Here is an 18,252-nt window from a genome sequence, read left to right as displayed (position 1 = left end):
TTGATATTCTGCACATGTAGTCAGGGGTTTACAAACTTTTTGATGCTAAAGATCCCCAAATATGAGTGTTGTTTTGTGAGGAACCCCCTTCCTAGATATAGGAGGTATAGAGACCAATTTAAATACCTGGCATTTATATTGTTCTTGTAGTAAAGCCAAAAGAAATGATGAAAATATTACCTGGAAAAGAATATTTAGCCTACTTTGTATCAAGTTGAAAGTGAATCCTTTTTTTTTTTTTTACACAATATTTGTTAAATATAAAAACCTTTTGATTAAACTGACATTGATCTATTTTATTTAAGAACAGTTTTTATTTCTCTAAATTTTTCCATAGACCCCATAGCACCCCCTGGGTGTTCCCTGACTCCAGCTTCATTATTTTATTTTAAAAACAAAATATAACATATCTTTAGTGTTTAGTTTAGTGTTGTTTGCAAGCGTTTAAATTTAAGCCTAGTGGTTGATTTAAAGGGACAGTTCACCCAAAAATGAAAATTCTATCATCATTTACTCACCCTCATGACATCCCAGATGTGTATGACTGTCTGTCTTCTGCAGAACAAAAACAAAGATCTTTCTAAGAATATCTCAGCTCTGTAGGTCCTCATAAAGCATGTGAATGGTGGCCAGACCTTTGAAGCTCCAAAATGCACATAAATGCAGCATAAAAGTAATCCATACAACTCCAGTGGTTTAATCCATGTTACCAGAAGCGATATGATAGGTGTGGGTGAGAAACAGATCAATATTTAAGTACTTTTTTTACTATAAATCTCCACTTTCACTTTCACATTTTTGGCCACCTTCGTGCATATGGCCACCTACAGGGCAGGAAGAAGAGTTTAAAGTACTTTTTCTTTTTCTTTTTTTTTTCTTTTTACATTTGTTAAGTTAAAAAATAAGTGATTGAATGATCTTATTAATTTGGTTCCATCACTGTGTTATGTTCCTGTACCAATAGTCATGTTCAAAAATACACCCTTTTCAAGAAAATTACCTACAATTTCCAGTTTAGAGGATGTGTGAGCACGACCCTTTTGAAAATACTGGCAATTTTCCTTCATGCAAAGTTGTATCATTACCTATAAGTTTCCTTATTGATGTATGTGTGAACAGCACATTTGGTACATTTAACAGGAAAGGCGAACCAATGATTTTCCTGTAAATTACCTGGTTGCAAGTGTGTATGCTTGGGTTGATAAAAAAACATTTAAAATATTTAGCGGCAATCCACAAAGTACATGATTCCATGATACACCAAGTCAATTTCATTGATAAAAAATGCAATAACAAATTTTTAAGAAAATGTCTCATTCAGGAATGTTATCCGGGACCCATAAGGAAAGTTTACATTCTTCTACCATAATAGAAAAGGAAGTAAAGTAAAGTAAAGTAAAATTAGAAGTAAAGGTTTCTCGTTTCCCATTGGCCTAAAATGAGAAGAGGTGCACTTAAAAATTATAAATGACATATACGCTGTGTTGGGTGTAATGCATTACTTAGTAATTAATTACTCTATTTAAAATAAAGTAAGGGATTACTCTTAATTTTTCAGTAATATAGTTAGTTACTGATGATGTCATTGTGTTAAATACTGTATTCTCTATAGAACAATTCTATATAAAACAATGGTGAATTTAAAATCTAAATTTCACGTCTAATGTTAAAATGTATGTTTTCTAATTTAACGCCGCCCCTTTAAATTCTTTGGCCAGTTCTTGAATAATTTATTAGATTTTATATGATTTATTTGAAAGAATTAAAAGAACAATTTCATGTCTATCCTTGTATTTTCCATCTGGTCGAGGTTTTAAAATGTAATTAGTAATATGTATTGCAATTACTTTTGAGAAAGAGTAATTGGTACAGTACAGTAATCTAATTACAATGTAAAAGATGCAATTAGTGGTTAGTCTGTTATACCTATTATTATTTATAGGGATGTTGTGAAATTTGGTACAATAATGGAAGAGAAAAATATTTATTTTGATTTAAATAATGTAAATTCTTAAAAACATCACCCCAGCTGCGTGCTTTTAATATGGTACTGTCGTTACATTTTGATGTGTTAAAAGTGATGCAAAATTCACTAGCCAAAAACTTGACAAATATGGGTTTATTTTGTCACCATTTGTTGAATCTTTTTCCTGTTTACTACTGAAGTTGTAAGCATAATCACAGGTTGTTCTGTTATGTTCTCAGTCTGTATGAACAGATGTACTCATAGAAATGAGCCATTGTGGCAGGTTCTGATTTTAAAGACTCTTATTTTGAAATCAAGCGCTCTTTTCTGGTCACGTGACAGTCAATGCACACTGTCAAACCAGAATGTCCAGCTCATCTCAGATGAAGTCCATTAACATTATTATCACAGAATAAACGCTTATATCACGCAAATATCTGGTAAGATTTTGCATTTACTTCAAACGTTTAAACGGACATGCTTTTATTTGCATCCTCTCGTGTTAAACTGCAGCACAGGTGCATTTAAAAGTGCAAACGAGGCAGATTAGGTCAGACAAAAAAAAATATCATTAGATTATAATCTTGGTGATTACAATATAATAACACGATACAGTGATGTCGGAAGCGGTATCATTGTATCAGATGGTAATACCAGCGTTGGATAAGTTACTCTAAAATAGTAATTAATTACTAACTTCTTATTACTCTATCTGAAAAGTAATCGCATTACATATTACTTTCTAAAACCGTGTTCAGCTTCGACCCGATGAAAAATACAAGGATATACATGAAACTGTTCTTTTAATTCCTTCAAATAAATCATAATAAATCAAAATTAATTATTCATGAACTGGCCAAAGAGTTTAAGGGGGCGGCGTTAAATTAGAAAACATACATTTTAACATTAGATGTTCAATTTTTATTTTAAATTCACTATTATTTTATATAGAATTGTTCTATAGAGTATACAGTATTTACTGCAATGACATCATCAGTAACTGTAATTAAACTACTGAAAAATTAAGAGTAATCCCTTACTTTATAAGGAATTTTCATTTTTGCAATGGAAAAAGTAACTTAATTACTTAGTAATGTAGTACACCAACACTGGGTAACACCATTGTACTTTGGTATATATCAAGGTATTGAATGACTCTCATATTAATATACTATAATGTTTACATTACTTTAAGGTACTTAGAAATAATGCTATGGTCTTACCATTATGATAGTGTCTAAAAAAACATGGTAACATGGTAGTGCTAGTCTACAGACTAGCACTTTGGTTATTATGAGACTGTAAATGTTTATATTTTCTTCCTCAAAGAGCAGCGGCGCTGAAATGAGAGCAGATTTGACGTTTCTACACATCTGTCTGCTGGTACAGGTTGTCAGAGGCACATTATCAAAGACAGATGCCAAAAAAGCCAGTAAGAACCAGGAAGCAGAGGTGAGACCATGTAAAACACAAAAATACATTTCTGTTTCTATTAAGTATGATTTCTGACCTGTCTGTGTAGTCTTCTGGGGAGATGGTGCATACTTAAATGTAGAAGCTATATACATCGCTGATCCCACTAAACTCATTTGTGTGCGTGTGTGTGTGTGTGTGTGTGTGTATAGACGACATTGGCAGAGCGTCCGGTTCAGGATCGGGGTCTGGTGGTGACTGACCCTCAGTGGAGAGATGTAGTGAGAGAAGAGAAGAGGTTCAGCCCGCAGTCTGTGTCTACACGACACTTTAAAGGAGCGGTGTTGGGTTACATCACACCTGTGAGTGATGCTGCTGGGTTAATGAGAAACACAGGCAAATCTAATAGTCTATCACTTTAAGGAATACTCTGGGTTAAGCTCAGTCGACAGCATTTGTGGCATAATATTGCTTACCACAAAAATGTATTTCGACTCATCCCTCCTCTTTAAAAAAGGCAAAGATCTGTGTAACATTGAGGCACTTACAATGGAAGTCAATGGGGCCAATCCATAAACATGAACTGTTTCAAATGTATAGCCAGAAGACATAAACAATATGCGTGTTAACATGATTTTAGTGTGATAAAATCACGTACTAACCGCATCTGTGTAAAGTTACATCCAACTTCATTGACATGATGACATAATGTCATAGCCCTAAAACAACTTAACAGCTGAAATAATACAAAACTTTTAACAGAAGAATTCATTTAAGTGCTTTTGTAAAGTTATAAGCTTCATATTTCTGCCTTTAAACCCTCCAAAAATTGACCTCATTGACTTCCATTGTAAGTGCCTCACTGTAAACTAGATTTTCGCCTTTTTTAACCTTGCGCAAACTTGCGTACACATGCGTGGATGTTGTATTTTGGCTTCGCTATACGCAATACATAATTTAAATTCATTTAAATCAACTGATCTCAGTTCATGATAATCTGTGCTGTCAGTAAAGGGTTAAACTTTCATGTGACAAAACAACATGGTGCCGACCACAGCGGAGTTTGTCTTTGGGAGTCGCGCCAACAAAATAAGAAACCTAATTACGTTTTTATATAGAAGTCTATTTGAGTCAAAAGTTTAGAGTCTCTAGTTTCATCCGATACGCCATTTTTAATATTTGAGCGATTGGTCGAGAAACGGCACACTGTTAAACACAGTGTACACTAATGTGTACTTCAGCACACTTTTTCCATACAAATTCTGTATTCACTGTCTGTGCATAGTCAATGTGATCATCCAAAAGCTGAAAAATTTTACTTTATGAGACTTTCTAGGGCTAGGCATTTAGGATGAAAATAATGTGCATTTCGAACTGTTCTGAGACCAGTGCAAACAGACAGCACACTGGAGGTTAAGTGGTGGAGTGGTGGAGGAGTGGTGGTGGCGTAGTGGGCTAAAGCACATAACTGTTAATCAGAAGGTTGCTGGTTCGATCCCCACAGCCACCACCATTGTGTCCTTGAGCAAGACACTTAACTCCAGGTTGCTCTGGGGGATTGTCCCTGTAATAAGTGCACTGTAAGTCGCTTTGGATAAAAGCATCTGCCAAATGCATAAATGTAAATGTAAATGTAAGTCATTCACTAAATAGGGAGCAAGGGAGCATCCTATAGCTCTCTATGCAGTTAAGTGTGTTCACTCCTAAAATCTGATCATAAGTTCAGTTTCAGGCTGCAGATGATGTTTGGATCACTCAACAGGTTTGACACACATGGGATGATGATCATCAGTACATAGAGTCACAATTTATAATGGATCATTTTATTTTAACATGGTTGACTGTGATTGGATGATGCTGGTCATTACTTTGAATCTGAATTAATTATGCTAATTTATGATGCAACATCTCAAAAACATGAATAACCAACACTCCTGTACACATAACAAATATTTTTTTTTTTGACTTTCTATAGCTTGGTATTATTAAATAATGTCACAACTTAGTCCTGCTGTCCACATATGTGGACATCACTATTTAGGAAAACGATTAGCTCTAGAAATGTTTTCTTTTTGCATGTACCTAATAAACACAGTGCACACTGTAGTCACGGTCGGGTTTCAGGAGGTTGAAATTATTTGGTAATCAACATTATGCCACAAATGATATTTTGAACCTGGAATATTCCTAAGATTGTTTATCTGTCTCTGTGTCCCGTTTCTTAGTGGAATTCTCATGGATATGACATCGCCAAGTTGTTTGGTCCCAAGTTGACGTCCGTGTCTCCAGTGTGGCTTCAGCTGAGACGGAGAGGACCTGAGAGTTTTCACATCACCGGACTGCATGACCACGACCCCGGTTAAAACATTTCTCTGACAACCGGCAACACTTAATGGAAAAAAACAGCAATTTTGTTTCAAGGATGAATAACTTGTGTGTGTGTGTTTACAGGTTGGGTCAAAGCTGTGAGGAAAGCCAATAAGAAAAACAAAATACGTGAGTGTGTATTTAACGTCTTGATGGATGAAGTTGTTGAATGGATGGATGAAGATCTCAATGTCTCTTTCTCTCAGTTCCTCGACTGTTGTTTGATGGATGGTCCTATCAGGACTTCATGAGTGTTTTTGACAGTGAGGATGAGATCGAGGAGTTGGGTCGAGAGGCGCTGGAAGCAGCAAAGGTGCAGTATTTATTTCATTTCTGCCTCAGATGGTTTTATAGCTGCAGAGTCGTCCAGACTTGATGCCGACAGCCAAAAGTCTGAATCTGACTGACTGGTATTTATTTAGGGTGATGGCGTGATATATTATGTATGCATAACTCTCAAATCAAGGCTACACTGCTTTAATACTGTTGTTTTTAGTTCCTCGCTTTGAGAATCATGAGCTTTCTGTAATTTTGCTGCTATGTGTCAAATCCAGGCTGAAGGTTTTGATGGATACACGCTGGAGTTGTGGAGCCAGCTTGGGGGAAACAAGAGAAAGTGAGTAAAATCTTCTTTTGCGGTTGTCTTCAAAGGTAAAAATGTTTTCTTTTGAATTCAAAGGATCGTTATTATGTGCTTATAATAATGAGCTTTATATAAAAACAGTAGAAGTCTGAAAAACCCTTATTTAGAATTATTTAGACCAAACAGCTTTGCAATCTCAGTACTGTATTTTATAAGTATATTATCTGTTTCTCTGCGCGCGCGTGTGTGTGTGTGTGTGTGTGTGTGTGTGTGTGCTGTAGAGAGCTGGCACACCTGATCACACACCTGTGTGAAACTCTTAATGCTGAAAAGTTAACCTGTGTGCTGGTCATCCCTCCTTCAGTCGCACCTGGGTAAATAAGTCAGAACGTTACTGCACTGTCACTGGACTATTTGTACTATCTATGTTACATGTTTATGTTGTTGAACAAATGCAGCTGTGTTATCCAGTGTTGCTTTGTGTTGTGGTCAGTTCGGGTCAGCCTGGCATGTTCGGACAAGAAGACTTTGAGAAACTGGCACCTGTGGTGGATGCATTCAGCCTCATGACATATGATTACTCCGGGCCCGGCAGGTCAGACACACAAACACACAGTCTCGCAGTAACTAATACTGGTAATGTTGTCATGGATGGCAGATTGATAATGATTCTGAACAGGTCTGTTGTATTTCAGGCCTGGTCCGAGCTCTCCGCTGTCGTGGGTCAGTGAGTGTGTGCTGCAGCTCGCTCCTCGGAACCAGTGGAGACACAAGATTCTGCTAGGAATCAACATGTACGGACTGGATTTCAGCAGCCAAGGTGGAGCAGAACCACTGCTGGGGGGGAGGTACATGCTTCCACTACAAATGTTATTGCCATATATGTTATATATGTCCCCTATATATGTTTATATGTGGAGGTAGATTTTTCAACTATATATTCCTGATATTGTCATGACATGTTATATATGTCCGGTATAGTATTTGTGTATGTATGTGTGTGTATATATATATATATATATATATATATATATATACTGTTTATGTGTGTGTGTGTGTGTGTGTGTGTGTGTGTGTGTGTATGTACAGTATATATACAGGATTAATGTGTGTGTGTGTGTGTGTAGGTAAATGCTTCCGTTATACATGTATGATATTGTCATGTGACATATGTTATATATCTCCGTTATCAATGGGTGTACATATATGTGGAGCTAAATGCATCCGCTTTATACACTGATGAGCCAAAACATTATGACCACTCACAGGTGAAGTGAATAATGTTGATCATCTCCTATCAAGGCCACATGTCAAGGTCTGGGTAGATTAGATGGTGAGCGAACAATCAGTTCCCGTACTCTACGTGTTGAATGCAGGAGTAAAGACCTGAGGGACTTTGACAAGGGCCAGTTTGTTATGGCCAGACAATTGGGTCACAGCGTCTCTGAAACGGCAAGGCTTATGGGGTGCTCCGGGTCAGCAGTGGTGAGTACCTACTGACAGTGGTCCGAGGAGGGACAAACCACAAACTGGGACAGGGTGTTGGGCTTCCAAGGATCGTCGAAGCCCTCATTGCCCTGGCGCAATCCCGTCTGTTCCGAACCAATTTGAATGAGGGTTACGGGAGGAATGTGTCACAACACACAGTGCATTGCACCCTGCTGCATTGCCGCAGACCAGTAAGAGTGCCCACGATGACCCTTGCACCTGCAATGGGCATGCGAGCATCAGAACTGGATCTTGGAGCAGTGGAAGGTGGTCACTTGGTCCGATGAGACTTGTTTTCTTTTACATTATGTGGACGGCCGTGTACGTGTGCGCCGTTTACCTGGGTAAGTGATGGCACAAGGATGCACTATGGGAAGAAGACAAGCCAGTGGGAGGGAGTGTGATGCTTTGGGCAATGTTCTGCTGGGAAACCCTGGGTCCGGCCATTCATGTGGATGTTACTTGGACATGTGCCACCTACCTAAACATAGTTGCAGAGCAGGTACACCCCTTCATGGCAATGGTATTCCCTGATGGCAGTGGCCTCTTTCAGCAGGATAATGTTCCATGCCACACTGCACACAATATTCGTGAATGCTCTGAGGAACATGATGAAGTGTTCAATGGTGTTGCCCTGGCCTCCAAATTCCCCAGATCTCAATCTGATTGAGCATCTGTGGGATGTGCTGGACCAACAATTTCGATCCATGGCAGCTCCACCTCACTGCTAATGTTTTGGTGCCAGTTACCACAGGACATCTTCAGGGGTCTTGAGGAGTCTCGACGGGCCGGCGCTGTTTTGGCGGCACGCGGAAGACCAACAGCAAATTAGGCAGGTGGTCATAATGTTTTGGCTCATCTGTATGTATGTATGTATGTGTGTATATATATATATATATATACACACTATGTAGTAGGACTTTAAGGCTTTATTACTACATTTAGTCATGTAGCAGATTTTTGTTAATGTAATAAATTTCATATTTTGACAAATGATTCATTCTCACACAGGTATATAGAACTGCTGAAGGAATTGAAGCCCAAACTACAGTGGGACGAAAATGCTGGAGAACATTTTTTCAATTATAAAAGGTCACACATGCACACACTCATCTTTCTGTTACACCTGGAATGATGTCCCACAGACCATCTGATGCATATTGCACACGGAAATGGCAAAATCTTCCTAAAACTAGCAAGATCCAGTCTGATTAGCCGACTTCTATACAACTGCTTGATGCTGATAGTTAAATCATACCAGATTAAATTAAGATTATGATGAGTATAATTTTGCTGGCACAGCAAAAACAATTCATATTTTCAGATATTACTACAGAAAAACTCTTAACTTTGTTAACTTTTACTATCATTGTTTCTCTTTGTCTTTCAGGAGTAATGGAGCGAGACATGTTGTTTACTACCCCACTTTAAAGGTAACCGACAGTCAATACTGATAAAAGAGAGTGTGATAGTGGAATTTGGGTGTTATTCAGTTCTGGAATTCTGTTCCGTCTCCAGTTTCTCCAGCTACGTCTTGACTTGGCATCTGAATTGGGCACAGGAATATCCATGTGGGAGCTGGGACAAGGACTGGACTATTTCTACGACTTATTGTGACCTGCTCGTCCTGTCTCTAATCTGACTCTAAATAATAAAGTGATTTATTCATGACAACTATTGAAGAGCATGTCAATAAAACCATTTTTAATTACGTCAAAGTTTTCCAACGCTTTCTTGACAAGATGATCCGAATTTTAATGCGATTAGTTTATTATGTAGAATTAAAATTTTGACGTGACAGATTTGGTTTTCCATGCTGTATTACATGACATGCGTTATTTAATTCCTTTTCAGAGGCAAATTGTACAACACAAACAAAAATGCATAAAGATCATAATGCATCTCTCAGAAAAGCCTGGCCATTTTTTTTATATATATCAGCAGATCTACATAATCAGTTATAATGACACATCATTTCCTGTGTTAAACTGCCGATCTCTGCTTGCATTTTTTAAATATCGTAACACTGCGGAAATCCCTCGGTACATAGAAATAAAACTGAATCACAATGAAAGGTTTATAAACATTTAAAAATGCAAGTATTTTCATTTTGTGCCTTTTTTAAGCACATTATAATTCAACAATCACATTTTACAGATATAAAGTAACTTAAAACACACTTCAGACTCTGGAGTAATGACGAATGTGCACACTGACTGTTGTCTTGTCATAATTGTCATGTGCTTATATGTTTGGTAATACTTTAAAGGGATAGTTCGTTCAAAAATGAAAATCAAATCATTTACTCACCCTCATGTTGTTCCAAACCAGTATGGCGAGCACTAAATGATGATAGAATTTTCATTTTTGGGAGAACTATCCCTTTAAGGCTCATTTTGTGATTTGGTCCCTTGTTCATTTCCTCTGGCACACCTGAACAGGTGAAGTGTTTATCTGCTGTTACACAGGAGTATGAGGTTATTGACGGCCGCAGTTGTTGATTGAATATTCTGCCCCGTCACTAGGTGGCGATCCAGAACCACGTGTACAGCGTCCTCGATGCTTGCTGTGAAGGTCAGATTTTGTTAAAACAGTATTTCTAACTTGCAGCATCAACATGCTTTTATATATATATATATATATATATATATATATATATATACTGATAATGTTGCCTAGTAGATGTTCATAAAATGTTCATTTTTGGACTGTAAGACTGTTTTTCTTTTATATATATATAAAAGAAAAACAGTCTTACAGTCCAAAAATGAACATTTTGTCAACATCTACTAGGCAACATTATCAGTGAGCAATGAGTTAGACCTAAAAAACACACATACGCAGAGTCATGCGCTTGGGAAACGCATTTCCAATTAGCTGTCTGGTTGAACATACGTTCATACGTTGAAACGTTCATTCTTGTGGCGGTAATAAACTTCAGTCCTCAAAGGGGCGATAGAGTCTCCTTTAAAAGTTTGTGCCGTTAAACTGGATGAGTTATTATTCAGGTAAGTTGCTATAAATATATTGACACTAATATCTAATTTCAAGCTAGTTTGACCGCTGGATTATACATTTGTATTTAAACTAGCGTTCACGCGAGTATTCCCCCTTCTCCTCCGGAAAAGGACAGGAGGAGGGGCTTCTACTACTTGGTTCATCGTAAAGTTCAACCAATAGCTGGAATCAAGTAGACGTGCGTATTTTCAGAACTTACCAGGTAGTCAAACTTCCTCGCTCACGTTCCTCCAAGCGATGTCTTTTTTTTGTCCGGTCTCTGTACATGTATGACGTTGTGTCATACAATTCCGGGTGCCCACATACCGCTACAACAATTCTTTCATCCATTTTTCCAGATTTCTTCTGCTACTACGTCAGTGACATCCGGACAATCTCAATGCTGATAGGCTTTCGCGACAACGTGTCATGCAAATGTTTACGCGAATGAAGCGATTTTGCATGTTCGAGTTGCGTCATTGCATTGACTTTGTATGTAATCGCGCCGCGCGAAACGCTCGCTTTGCTAACTCACTGTAGATGCAGACAGTTCATAATAATGTCCACTATAGCACCCCTTGTGGCAACGCTGAGAATGCAACTCGTACTTGTGTTATGAATTGCGGTTTGACATATTTTGGAACGTAACAATGCAAGCTAGCGTTGCTAGAAGTATCTACATACTTGCAAAGACTATTTTTCAGCCTTTACATTTTGGCTTGTTCATTGTATGCCTTCAGAAGATTTAGAATATAGCATACAAGTCAGATTACTTTTATGGTGATTTTTGTATTTTTGGAGCATGACAGTATAAATCACCATTCACTTTAAAAGTATGGAAAAAGCAGCTCATATTCTGCTAAACTTTTATTGTTCCAGAGAAGCATGAAAAGTCATACCGGTTTGGATTGGAACAACAGTGAGTAAATGGCAATATTTGAACTATCGCTTGAATACACTCCATATAAACCTCATCACCTGTGTAAGATCCACCGCTGTCTTTAATGAAATCCTCCACAATCAGTGGCAGATTGGCAAATTCTGGAGAACGCACCAGCTCAAACACTGAGGGCTGTTAACAAGACAGAACAACAGAAATCTACCATAAAACCACGGCAGAACTCCAGTCATTTCCTAAAATATTTCCCCAAGCTACATTTCTACAATGCCATCTGAAACTGGAAACTATTGATTTTAAATGATGCCGCATCCAAGTCGCTAGGCGTCACTATAAGCCCAAGATGACACAAAAAAGTTCTGAGTGCACCTTTAATTACAATTACAGTAATTATTTGCACTAGTAAAAATTAAGTTAACTCTTGATATCAAAACTAACATCACTTGCAGAAATACACATTCTTGATATAAAACATGTACTAGTAAAAATCTTTTTTTTTTTTTTTTTTATATCTGTACCTGCATTTTTACTAGGAGAATTTCAAAATGGGCTGTTATTCACTATTCAAAGCTCAGATTTCTATAATCGATTTCTTACTAGTTGAAATTCCAATTTCACATAACAGCAATGCACTTCCTACTAGTAAAATTATCATTTTTATATCAATAATTGCATTGTTACAAAAATGTTATTAGAAATGGTGAAACTTTAGATTTTTGTAAAAGTGTTTCAACGTGTTAGATTTGGTATTTCTGATATCTGGAAATTTATTTCGTATATCAATAAATTGGAGCGTATTTAAAGATATCTAAAAGGCTTTTTTTTTTTTACTAGTAACAATCAAACATTGCCACTAGTTAATATCAAATTACAGATATCAATAATGAGAATTTCAACTAGTAAAAAACTCCTAACAGATATCTCTAATCGCGTTTTGATCAGGAGTGAATGAGAGATCGTTTTGAAATTCTACTAGTAAAAAAAATGCATTTTCTAGTCGAAATTACATTTTTGACATCAAGAATGAATGTTTTCACTCTTGCAAATGTAGTTACTGATTAAAAAAATGATCACGTTCATTAGTAGTAATTGCATTCCTGAAATGAAGAATTCGCATTTTAACTAGTGAAAATGTAATTGTTGATATCAACAATTCATATCCTGAGAATGATTAAAAGTAAATTCGACTATTCAAGCACAATTACAAATATTAATTCATTTCTTACTAGTTGAAATTTCAAATTCACCAGTAAAAATGATAATTTTTATATTATATAATTACATTGTAAGTAATGCAAATGTATCTTCAAATAAATTGCAACTACTAAAAATTAAAAATTTGTATCTCTATAATTTTATTTTTACTGGTGGAAATGTTGATTTCTGATATCTGTAATATGATCATAACTAGTAAGAAACCCTTTTAATTAGTACTGTCGATTTAACGCATTAATTCAGTGTGATTAATTTGATTAAAAAATAACACATTAAAAAACATTTACGCAATTAATCGCAATGCCCCCGGACCGTAATAAGGAAGCTTGTAGTACCACCTGTTTACTCCAGAGGGCAGTAAGTGGAACTTCAGCTGTGTGAGCATCACACAGTTTATACAGTGAAGAAAACAACCCTTCAGCAGCAACAACACAAACATGCGTTACGTTCTTGCGTTCAAAACACTTGAGCGCAAATTTGAACTAAGGGATCTCAAGATGTGATCTAAGTATTAAACTATATTTAACTTGACACAGTGACCTAAAATGTATAACATTTATAATTTTTATTATATATATATATATATATATAATTTTTGTAATATTTAAAGGTAACTATGTATAATTATTTCATCATTATATATTGAATTATTGTTATATGAGGGGCTTTCTCAGAAAATAGAATAGAATAGAATAGAATAGAATCCTTTATTTTGGTCACACATTATACACACAGTTTTTTTGCATATATACAGTGAAATTTATTAGTTTTCACATATCCCAGCTAAGCTGGGGTCAGAGTGCAGGGTCAGCCATGATACAGCGCCCCTGGAGCAGATAGGGTTAAGGGCCTTGCTCAAGGGCCCAACAGTGGCATCTTGGTGGTGCTGGGGCTTGAACCCCCAACCTTCTGGTCAGTAACCCTGAGCCTCAACCACTGAGCCACCACTGCCCCATTCGCATATCCCAACTAAGCTGGGGTCAGAGCGCAGGGTCAGCCATGGTACGGCGCCCCTGGAGCAGGTGGGGTAAAGGGCCTTGCTCAAGGGCCCAACAGTGGGATCTTAGCAGCGTTGGGACTTGAACCCCTGACCTTCAGGTCAACAACACACAGCCTTGACCACCAAGCTACCACTGCCCCTAAAATATTTGTATGTGCGATTAATTAATCGGGACACCATGCCTGCTCTAATTTTAATATATCTTTAATTACTCTTCAAATGATCGATATCTGAAATCCACTTCCAGATATCTGAAATACCAAATCTAAACATTTGTACTAGTACGTAATTATTGATATAAAAATTTTTGATTTGATTTATTTTTTTTCTAAGAAAGATGCCCACGAACGACAGACGGATCATTGTGAACTTTTACTTGTGAAAATACAATTGCAGAGATAAAAAGGTACGTTTATTTTTTTAGTTTATTTTTTAGATCAAGCATGTGTATTTCTGCAAGTGATGATGTCATTTTTTTATATCAAGAATGAAAGTTTTAGTAATGCAAATTTCATTCCAGATATCAAGATTTAGCATTTTAACTAGTTAAAACCTAATTGTTGGTATCTATAATTAAAGTCTTTTCAGCTTGCCATAGCTTCACTATTCCATCATCAATCCATTTTGATCTATAGAAAATGTACTCTCACCCCAGTCATGCTGTAGCCGCGAAATATCCACTTCTGTTGCTCTGTGGCACAGCAAAGCGCAGCGACACCCTGACCCACAGCACATACGGGCTCTATGACATACACACCACAATCAAACACACCGTGTCATTGTTTCTGCCCTTAAAATGTATAAAATGCTGTTTGAAATATCTATATTGTATTGTATCGACTCTCACTCTGCTGAGTGATGAAGTGTGACAGGATTCTGGCGAGGGAGCCGCTGTGGGCGAGATCATTCAGGGCCCCCGGACCGTCAGGAATCAACAGCGCCTGGTACCGAGCACCTGAAACATTACAAACACACACCTGTACCTTTAATGTTTATAAATGTACCTATAGATTGATTTGACGTGTAATTTTACTGTCGTCTTGAATATTTCCGTTATTTGTTTGGACAGAAATGTACACATATTTTGTTTATGAACATGAAAGTATCTAGTGATCCATTTGCCTATTACACGTTTGCAAACGAAAGCATAGTGAGTTTTATAACCATCAATAGACTCCAGTTTGGCCGGGCTGGCGTACGGTTTGATGCTGAACTCTTGTACCCATCGTGATGTGCTCTCATCCACACCAACAAACTCAATGGGCTTCCCCTAAGTGACAAAAAGACAAAAAGGTGTGAAACCTTCAGCTCAGAGAGACTGATGAATAAACATTGATATGATTAGATGAGGATGCTGCAGTGTTTGTTCACTCACTCCAGGTGTCGCTGTTTGCAGGTTAAACACTGAACTGCACAGACTGAAACACTGATGGAATGAACGAGCTGATACTCCTGCAGGAGCAAAACAACCTTTAGGGACACATTTTACATTCATAAACAGAAACCACAACCCAAAAAGTACAATTGTCCTTTCTTTTTATTATGACATGTAAAAATAAATACACCATATTACAATAAAAGAAAAAGTCAAGTTTAAAATAACCCATGAATATTAAAATAAATGAAACTTTAATGTGAAAATGGTTTCAAATGAATAATAAAGTCTAAATAAAGAGAGAAAAATTGAAATAAAACAATGCAATGAAATGGTATTACCACTGTCAGGGTCAGATATTAAGGGAGCTCGTGGCAAGAATGCCCCAAAAGTGACAGAAATGCCCCTAAAATATGGGGGCAAAAATGACCCAGTTTCTGTTTTTTATTTTATCATTTTGTTTTACATTTTATTTATAACATCTGAAATAGTTCTTAACATTCTATTCTAAACTAAGTAAATAGTTATCACATAAAATATAATTTGATGTTGATTTAATTTTATTGGTATGATGTAATAAATATGTTCTATCTAACCTAATGATCCAATTTGAGAACGTATATAAATTAAGTATTTCAATATAAGAATCACAAAGTATATATATATATATATATTTTTTTTTTTTTTTTTAAATTATTATTATTTTGTATTTATACATTTTTTTGGACGAAAAAAAAAAAAAACGCTCTCATAAAGACAAAAAAAAAAAATGCCATTGAAAATTAAATCCAGGAGGCAATTATTGACGCTTTATGGAAAAAAAAAAAAATCTGACACTGACATAAAGGAACAAAAACTTATTTATTCTATTAATAAAAATATTTAATTTGCTAAATGCACTAAAAATAGTAAATATCCAAAAGAGCTAGAATGGAAGAGTATTACTTTTTAAATTATGTCACCTAAATATTGTTAATATATATATAACTGTCTGTTTCCATTTAATTAATCGTTTCTCCTTAATCAGTTTCATTTTACATTTGTGTTTTTTAGTTTTTTGTGACGTACATTAATAAGTTGTGCACTGAATTTTACACGTTTGCGCTGATTAATCTATTGAAGAAAAAAGATACAGAAATTATTTAGCACAAGATCGCATTGAGGACATTTCTCATGATATTTTTCAGTCTTACCTGCAGATGCTGCACTGGCCACAATTAGACAAGTGGGTTTAGATGTCATTATAAATGCTTTATATCACCTAATTTACTACTTTTCTAGGTTTCTCGGAAATTGACCAATCAAGAGCAATAATGACGCTACACACAGGGCAACAAACCCCACTTAAATAAAAGAAATAAAGAGCAATAAATGTATTTAATTCTTGTTAAACATACACAGAACCGATATCAATTGATCACATGATTGTTTTGACGCGTCGTCCATCTGTTTTAAAGTTCCGAGTGAAACCGCTACTGCAGTAAGTAGTTCCGACATAACATGTAAACATTTAAAGAAATATTCTGGGTTCAATACAAGGTAAGCTCAATCGACACAACTTGTTGCATAAAGTTGGTTACCACAAATATTAATTTCGACTCGTCCCTCCTTTACAAAATAATGAAGCAAGAATCGAGGTTTCAGTGAGGCACTTACAATGGAAGTGAATGTGGCCAATTTTTAGAAGGGTTAAAGGCATAAATGTGAAGCTTTAATCATATAAAAGCACTTTCATTAATTCTTCTATTGAACTTGTGTATTATTTGAGCTGTAAAGTTGTTTAAATAGTCATTTAGGGTTTTAGGCTTTATGGTATTACATTGTCATTGCAACAAAGTTGTAAAATTGGCTATAACTTTACGCAGAAAAGGTTAATAAGCAATTTTATTATACTAAAATCATGTTAGCATGCATATTGTTTGTCTCTTATGGCTATATTTTTGAAACAGTGAGTATTTCAACATTTATGGATTAGCTTTGATTGTACATGCCACACTGTAACAGATTTGTCCTTTTTTTTTTTTTAAGAAATGGAGGGACTTGTATTATTATTATATTTATTTATTTTATTTATTTATTAGTAATCAACATTATGCCACATGGGGGCCTGGGTAGCTCAGAGAGTATTGACGCTGACTACCACCCCTAGTGTTGCGAGTTTGAATCCAGGGTGTGCTGAGTGACTCTAGCCAGGTCTCCTAAGCAACCAAATTAGCCCGGTTGCTAGGGAGGGTAGAGTCACATGGGGTAACCTCCTCGTGGTCACGATTAGTGATTCTCGCTCTCAATGGGGCGTGTGGTAAGTTGTGCGTGGATCGTGGATAGTAGCATGAGCCTTCACATTCTGTGAGCTGATGAACTATCAGCAATGGTGAATTATCAATACTTTATATGCATGCACACATACATAATATACATGTTATTTCACATGAAAAGTTTGATTTGACTATTGTCATTTGGGTGTACTACTGAAATTATGTAAGTTGTGCATCTATTTAAGCTCAATAAGTGCCTGAGAAAATACATATAAGCTACACATAAGTTACACATACATTACACTTGTATGTGTTGTTGTGACTGCACCAGACAGCCAGCTGATCAACCTCCCGTCTGTAAGCAAACTTGTCACCATCGCGTATAAGGCCAATGACAGTGGTGTCATCTGCAAACTTGAGTAGCTTGACAGAGGAGTCTTTTGCAGTGCAGTCATTCGTATACAAGGAGAAGAACAGTGGAGAGAGAACGCATTCCTGAGGAGCATCAGTGCTAATAGTGAGGATCCCAGATGTGATTTTCCCCAGTCTCACTAGCTGCTGTTGATCCACCGACAGATTGTGGTTGGCATGGAGAGCTGGGTCAGTTTGGTTGAGAGAAGATCAGACATGATGGCATTGAAGGCTGAACTGAAGTCCAGAAATAGGATCCATGCGTAAGTCCCAGGTCTGTCGAG

At 36.5% G+C, this 18,252-nt stretch overlaps 2 protein-coding genes across 2 annotated transcripts; one reads left to right on the top strand and one right to left on the bottom strand.

The window, feature by feature from the left end:
• The first annotated feature begins 2,285 nt into the window (after nt 1-2,285).
• On the top strand, nt 2,286-9,484 carry chid1 (chitinase domain containing 1). The gene is made up of 13 exons (XM_052119630.1): nt 2,286-2,406; nt 3,296-3,418; nt 3,592-3,741; nt 5,605-5,737; nt 5,831-5,875; nt 5,953-6,059; nt 6,301-6,362; nt 6,611-6,703; nt 6,823-6,924; nt 7,025-7,177; nt 8,829-8,909; nt 9,208-9,250; nt 9,336-9,484. Exons 2-13 carry the CDS (start codon nt 3,311-3,313, stop codon nt 9,432-9,434), a joined length of 1,176 nt encoding a protein of 391 aa, XP_051975590.1. The 5' UTR covers nt 2,286-2,406; nt 3,296-3,310; the 3' UTR covers nt 9,435-9,484.
• Nucleotides 9,485-10,239: 755 nt separating this feature from the next.
• Nucleotides 10,240-16,737, bottom strand: gatd1 (glutamine amidotransferase class 1 domain containing 1). The gene is made up of 7 exons (XM_052119631.1): nt 16,496-16,737; nt 15,303-15,379; nt 15,092-15,197; nt 14,775-14,882; nt 14,578-14,669; nt 11,793-11,886; nt 10,240-10,383 (listed from the first exon to the last, which is right to left on the bottom strand). Exons 1-7 carry the CDS (start codon nt 16,542-16,544, stop codon nt 10,268-10,270), a joined length of 642 nt encoding a protein of 213 aa, XP_051975591.1. The 5' UTR covers nt 16,545-16,737; the 3' UTR covers nt 10,240-10,267.
• Nucleotides 16,738-18,252: the final 1,515 nt, after the last annotated feature.

The sequence above is a fragment of the Xyrauchen texanus genome, chromosome 46 (genome assembly GCF_025860055.1).
Source record: "Xyrauchen texanus isolate HMW12.3.18 chromosome 46, RBS_HiC_50CHRs, whole genome shotgun sequence".
Lineage (NCBI taxonomy): Eukaryota > Metazoa > Chordata > Actinopteri > Cypriniformes > Catostomidae > Xyrauchen > Xyrauchen texanus.
The sequence above is the reverse complement of the archived record's forward strand: the minus strand, read 5'-3'. Positions and strand labels throughout refer to the sequence as shown.

Bases quoted from the DNA above. Each gene is read 5' to 3' on its own strand.
- gatd1 (XM_052119631.1), bottom strand. From the start codon at position 16,544: ATGACATCTAAACCCACTTGTCTAATTGTGGCCAGTGCAGCATCTGCA. The intron at 14,883-15,091 runs GTTATAAAACTC...GTAATGTTTCAG, and splicing joins CAAACTGGAGTCTATTGATG to GTGCTCGGTACCAGGCGCTG. The intron at 11,887-14,577 runs GTGAGAGTACAT...TCTTGTTAACAG, and splicing joins GCGGCTACAGCATGACTGGG to CCCTCAGTGTTTGAGCTGGT.
- chid1 (XM_052119630.1), top strand. From the start codon at position 3,311: ATGAGAGCAGATTTGACGTTTCTACACATCTGTCTGCTGGTACAGGTT. The intron at 5,738-5,830 runs GTTAAAACATTT...GTGTGTTTACAG, and splicing joins ACTGCATGACCACGACCCCG to GTTGGGTCAAAGCTGTGAGG. The intron at 5,876-5,952 runs GTGAGTGTGTAT...TCTTTCTCTCAG, and splicing joins CAATAAGAAAAACAAAATAC to TTCCTCGACTGTTGTTTGAT.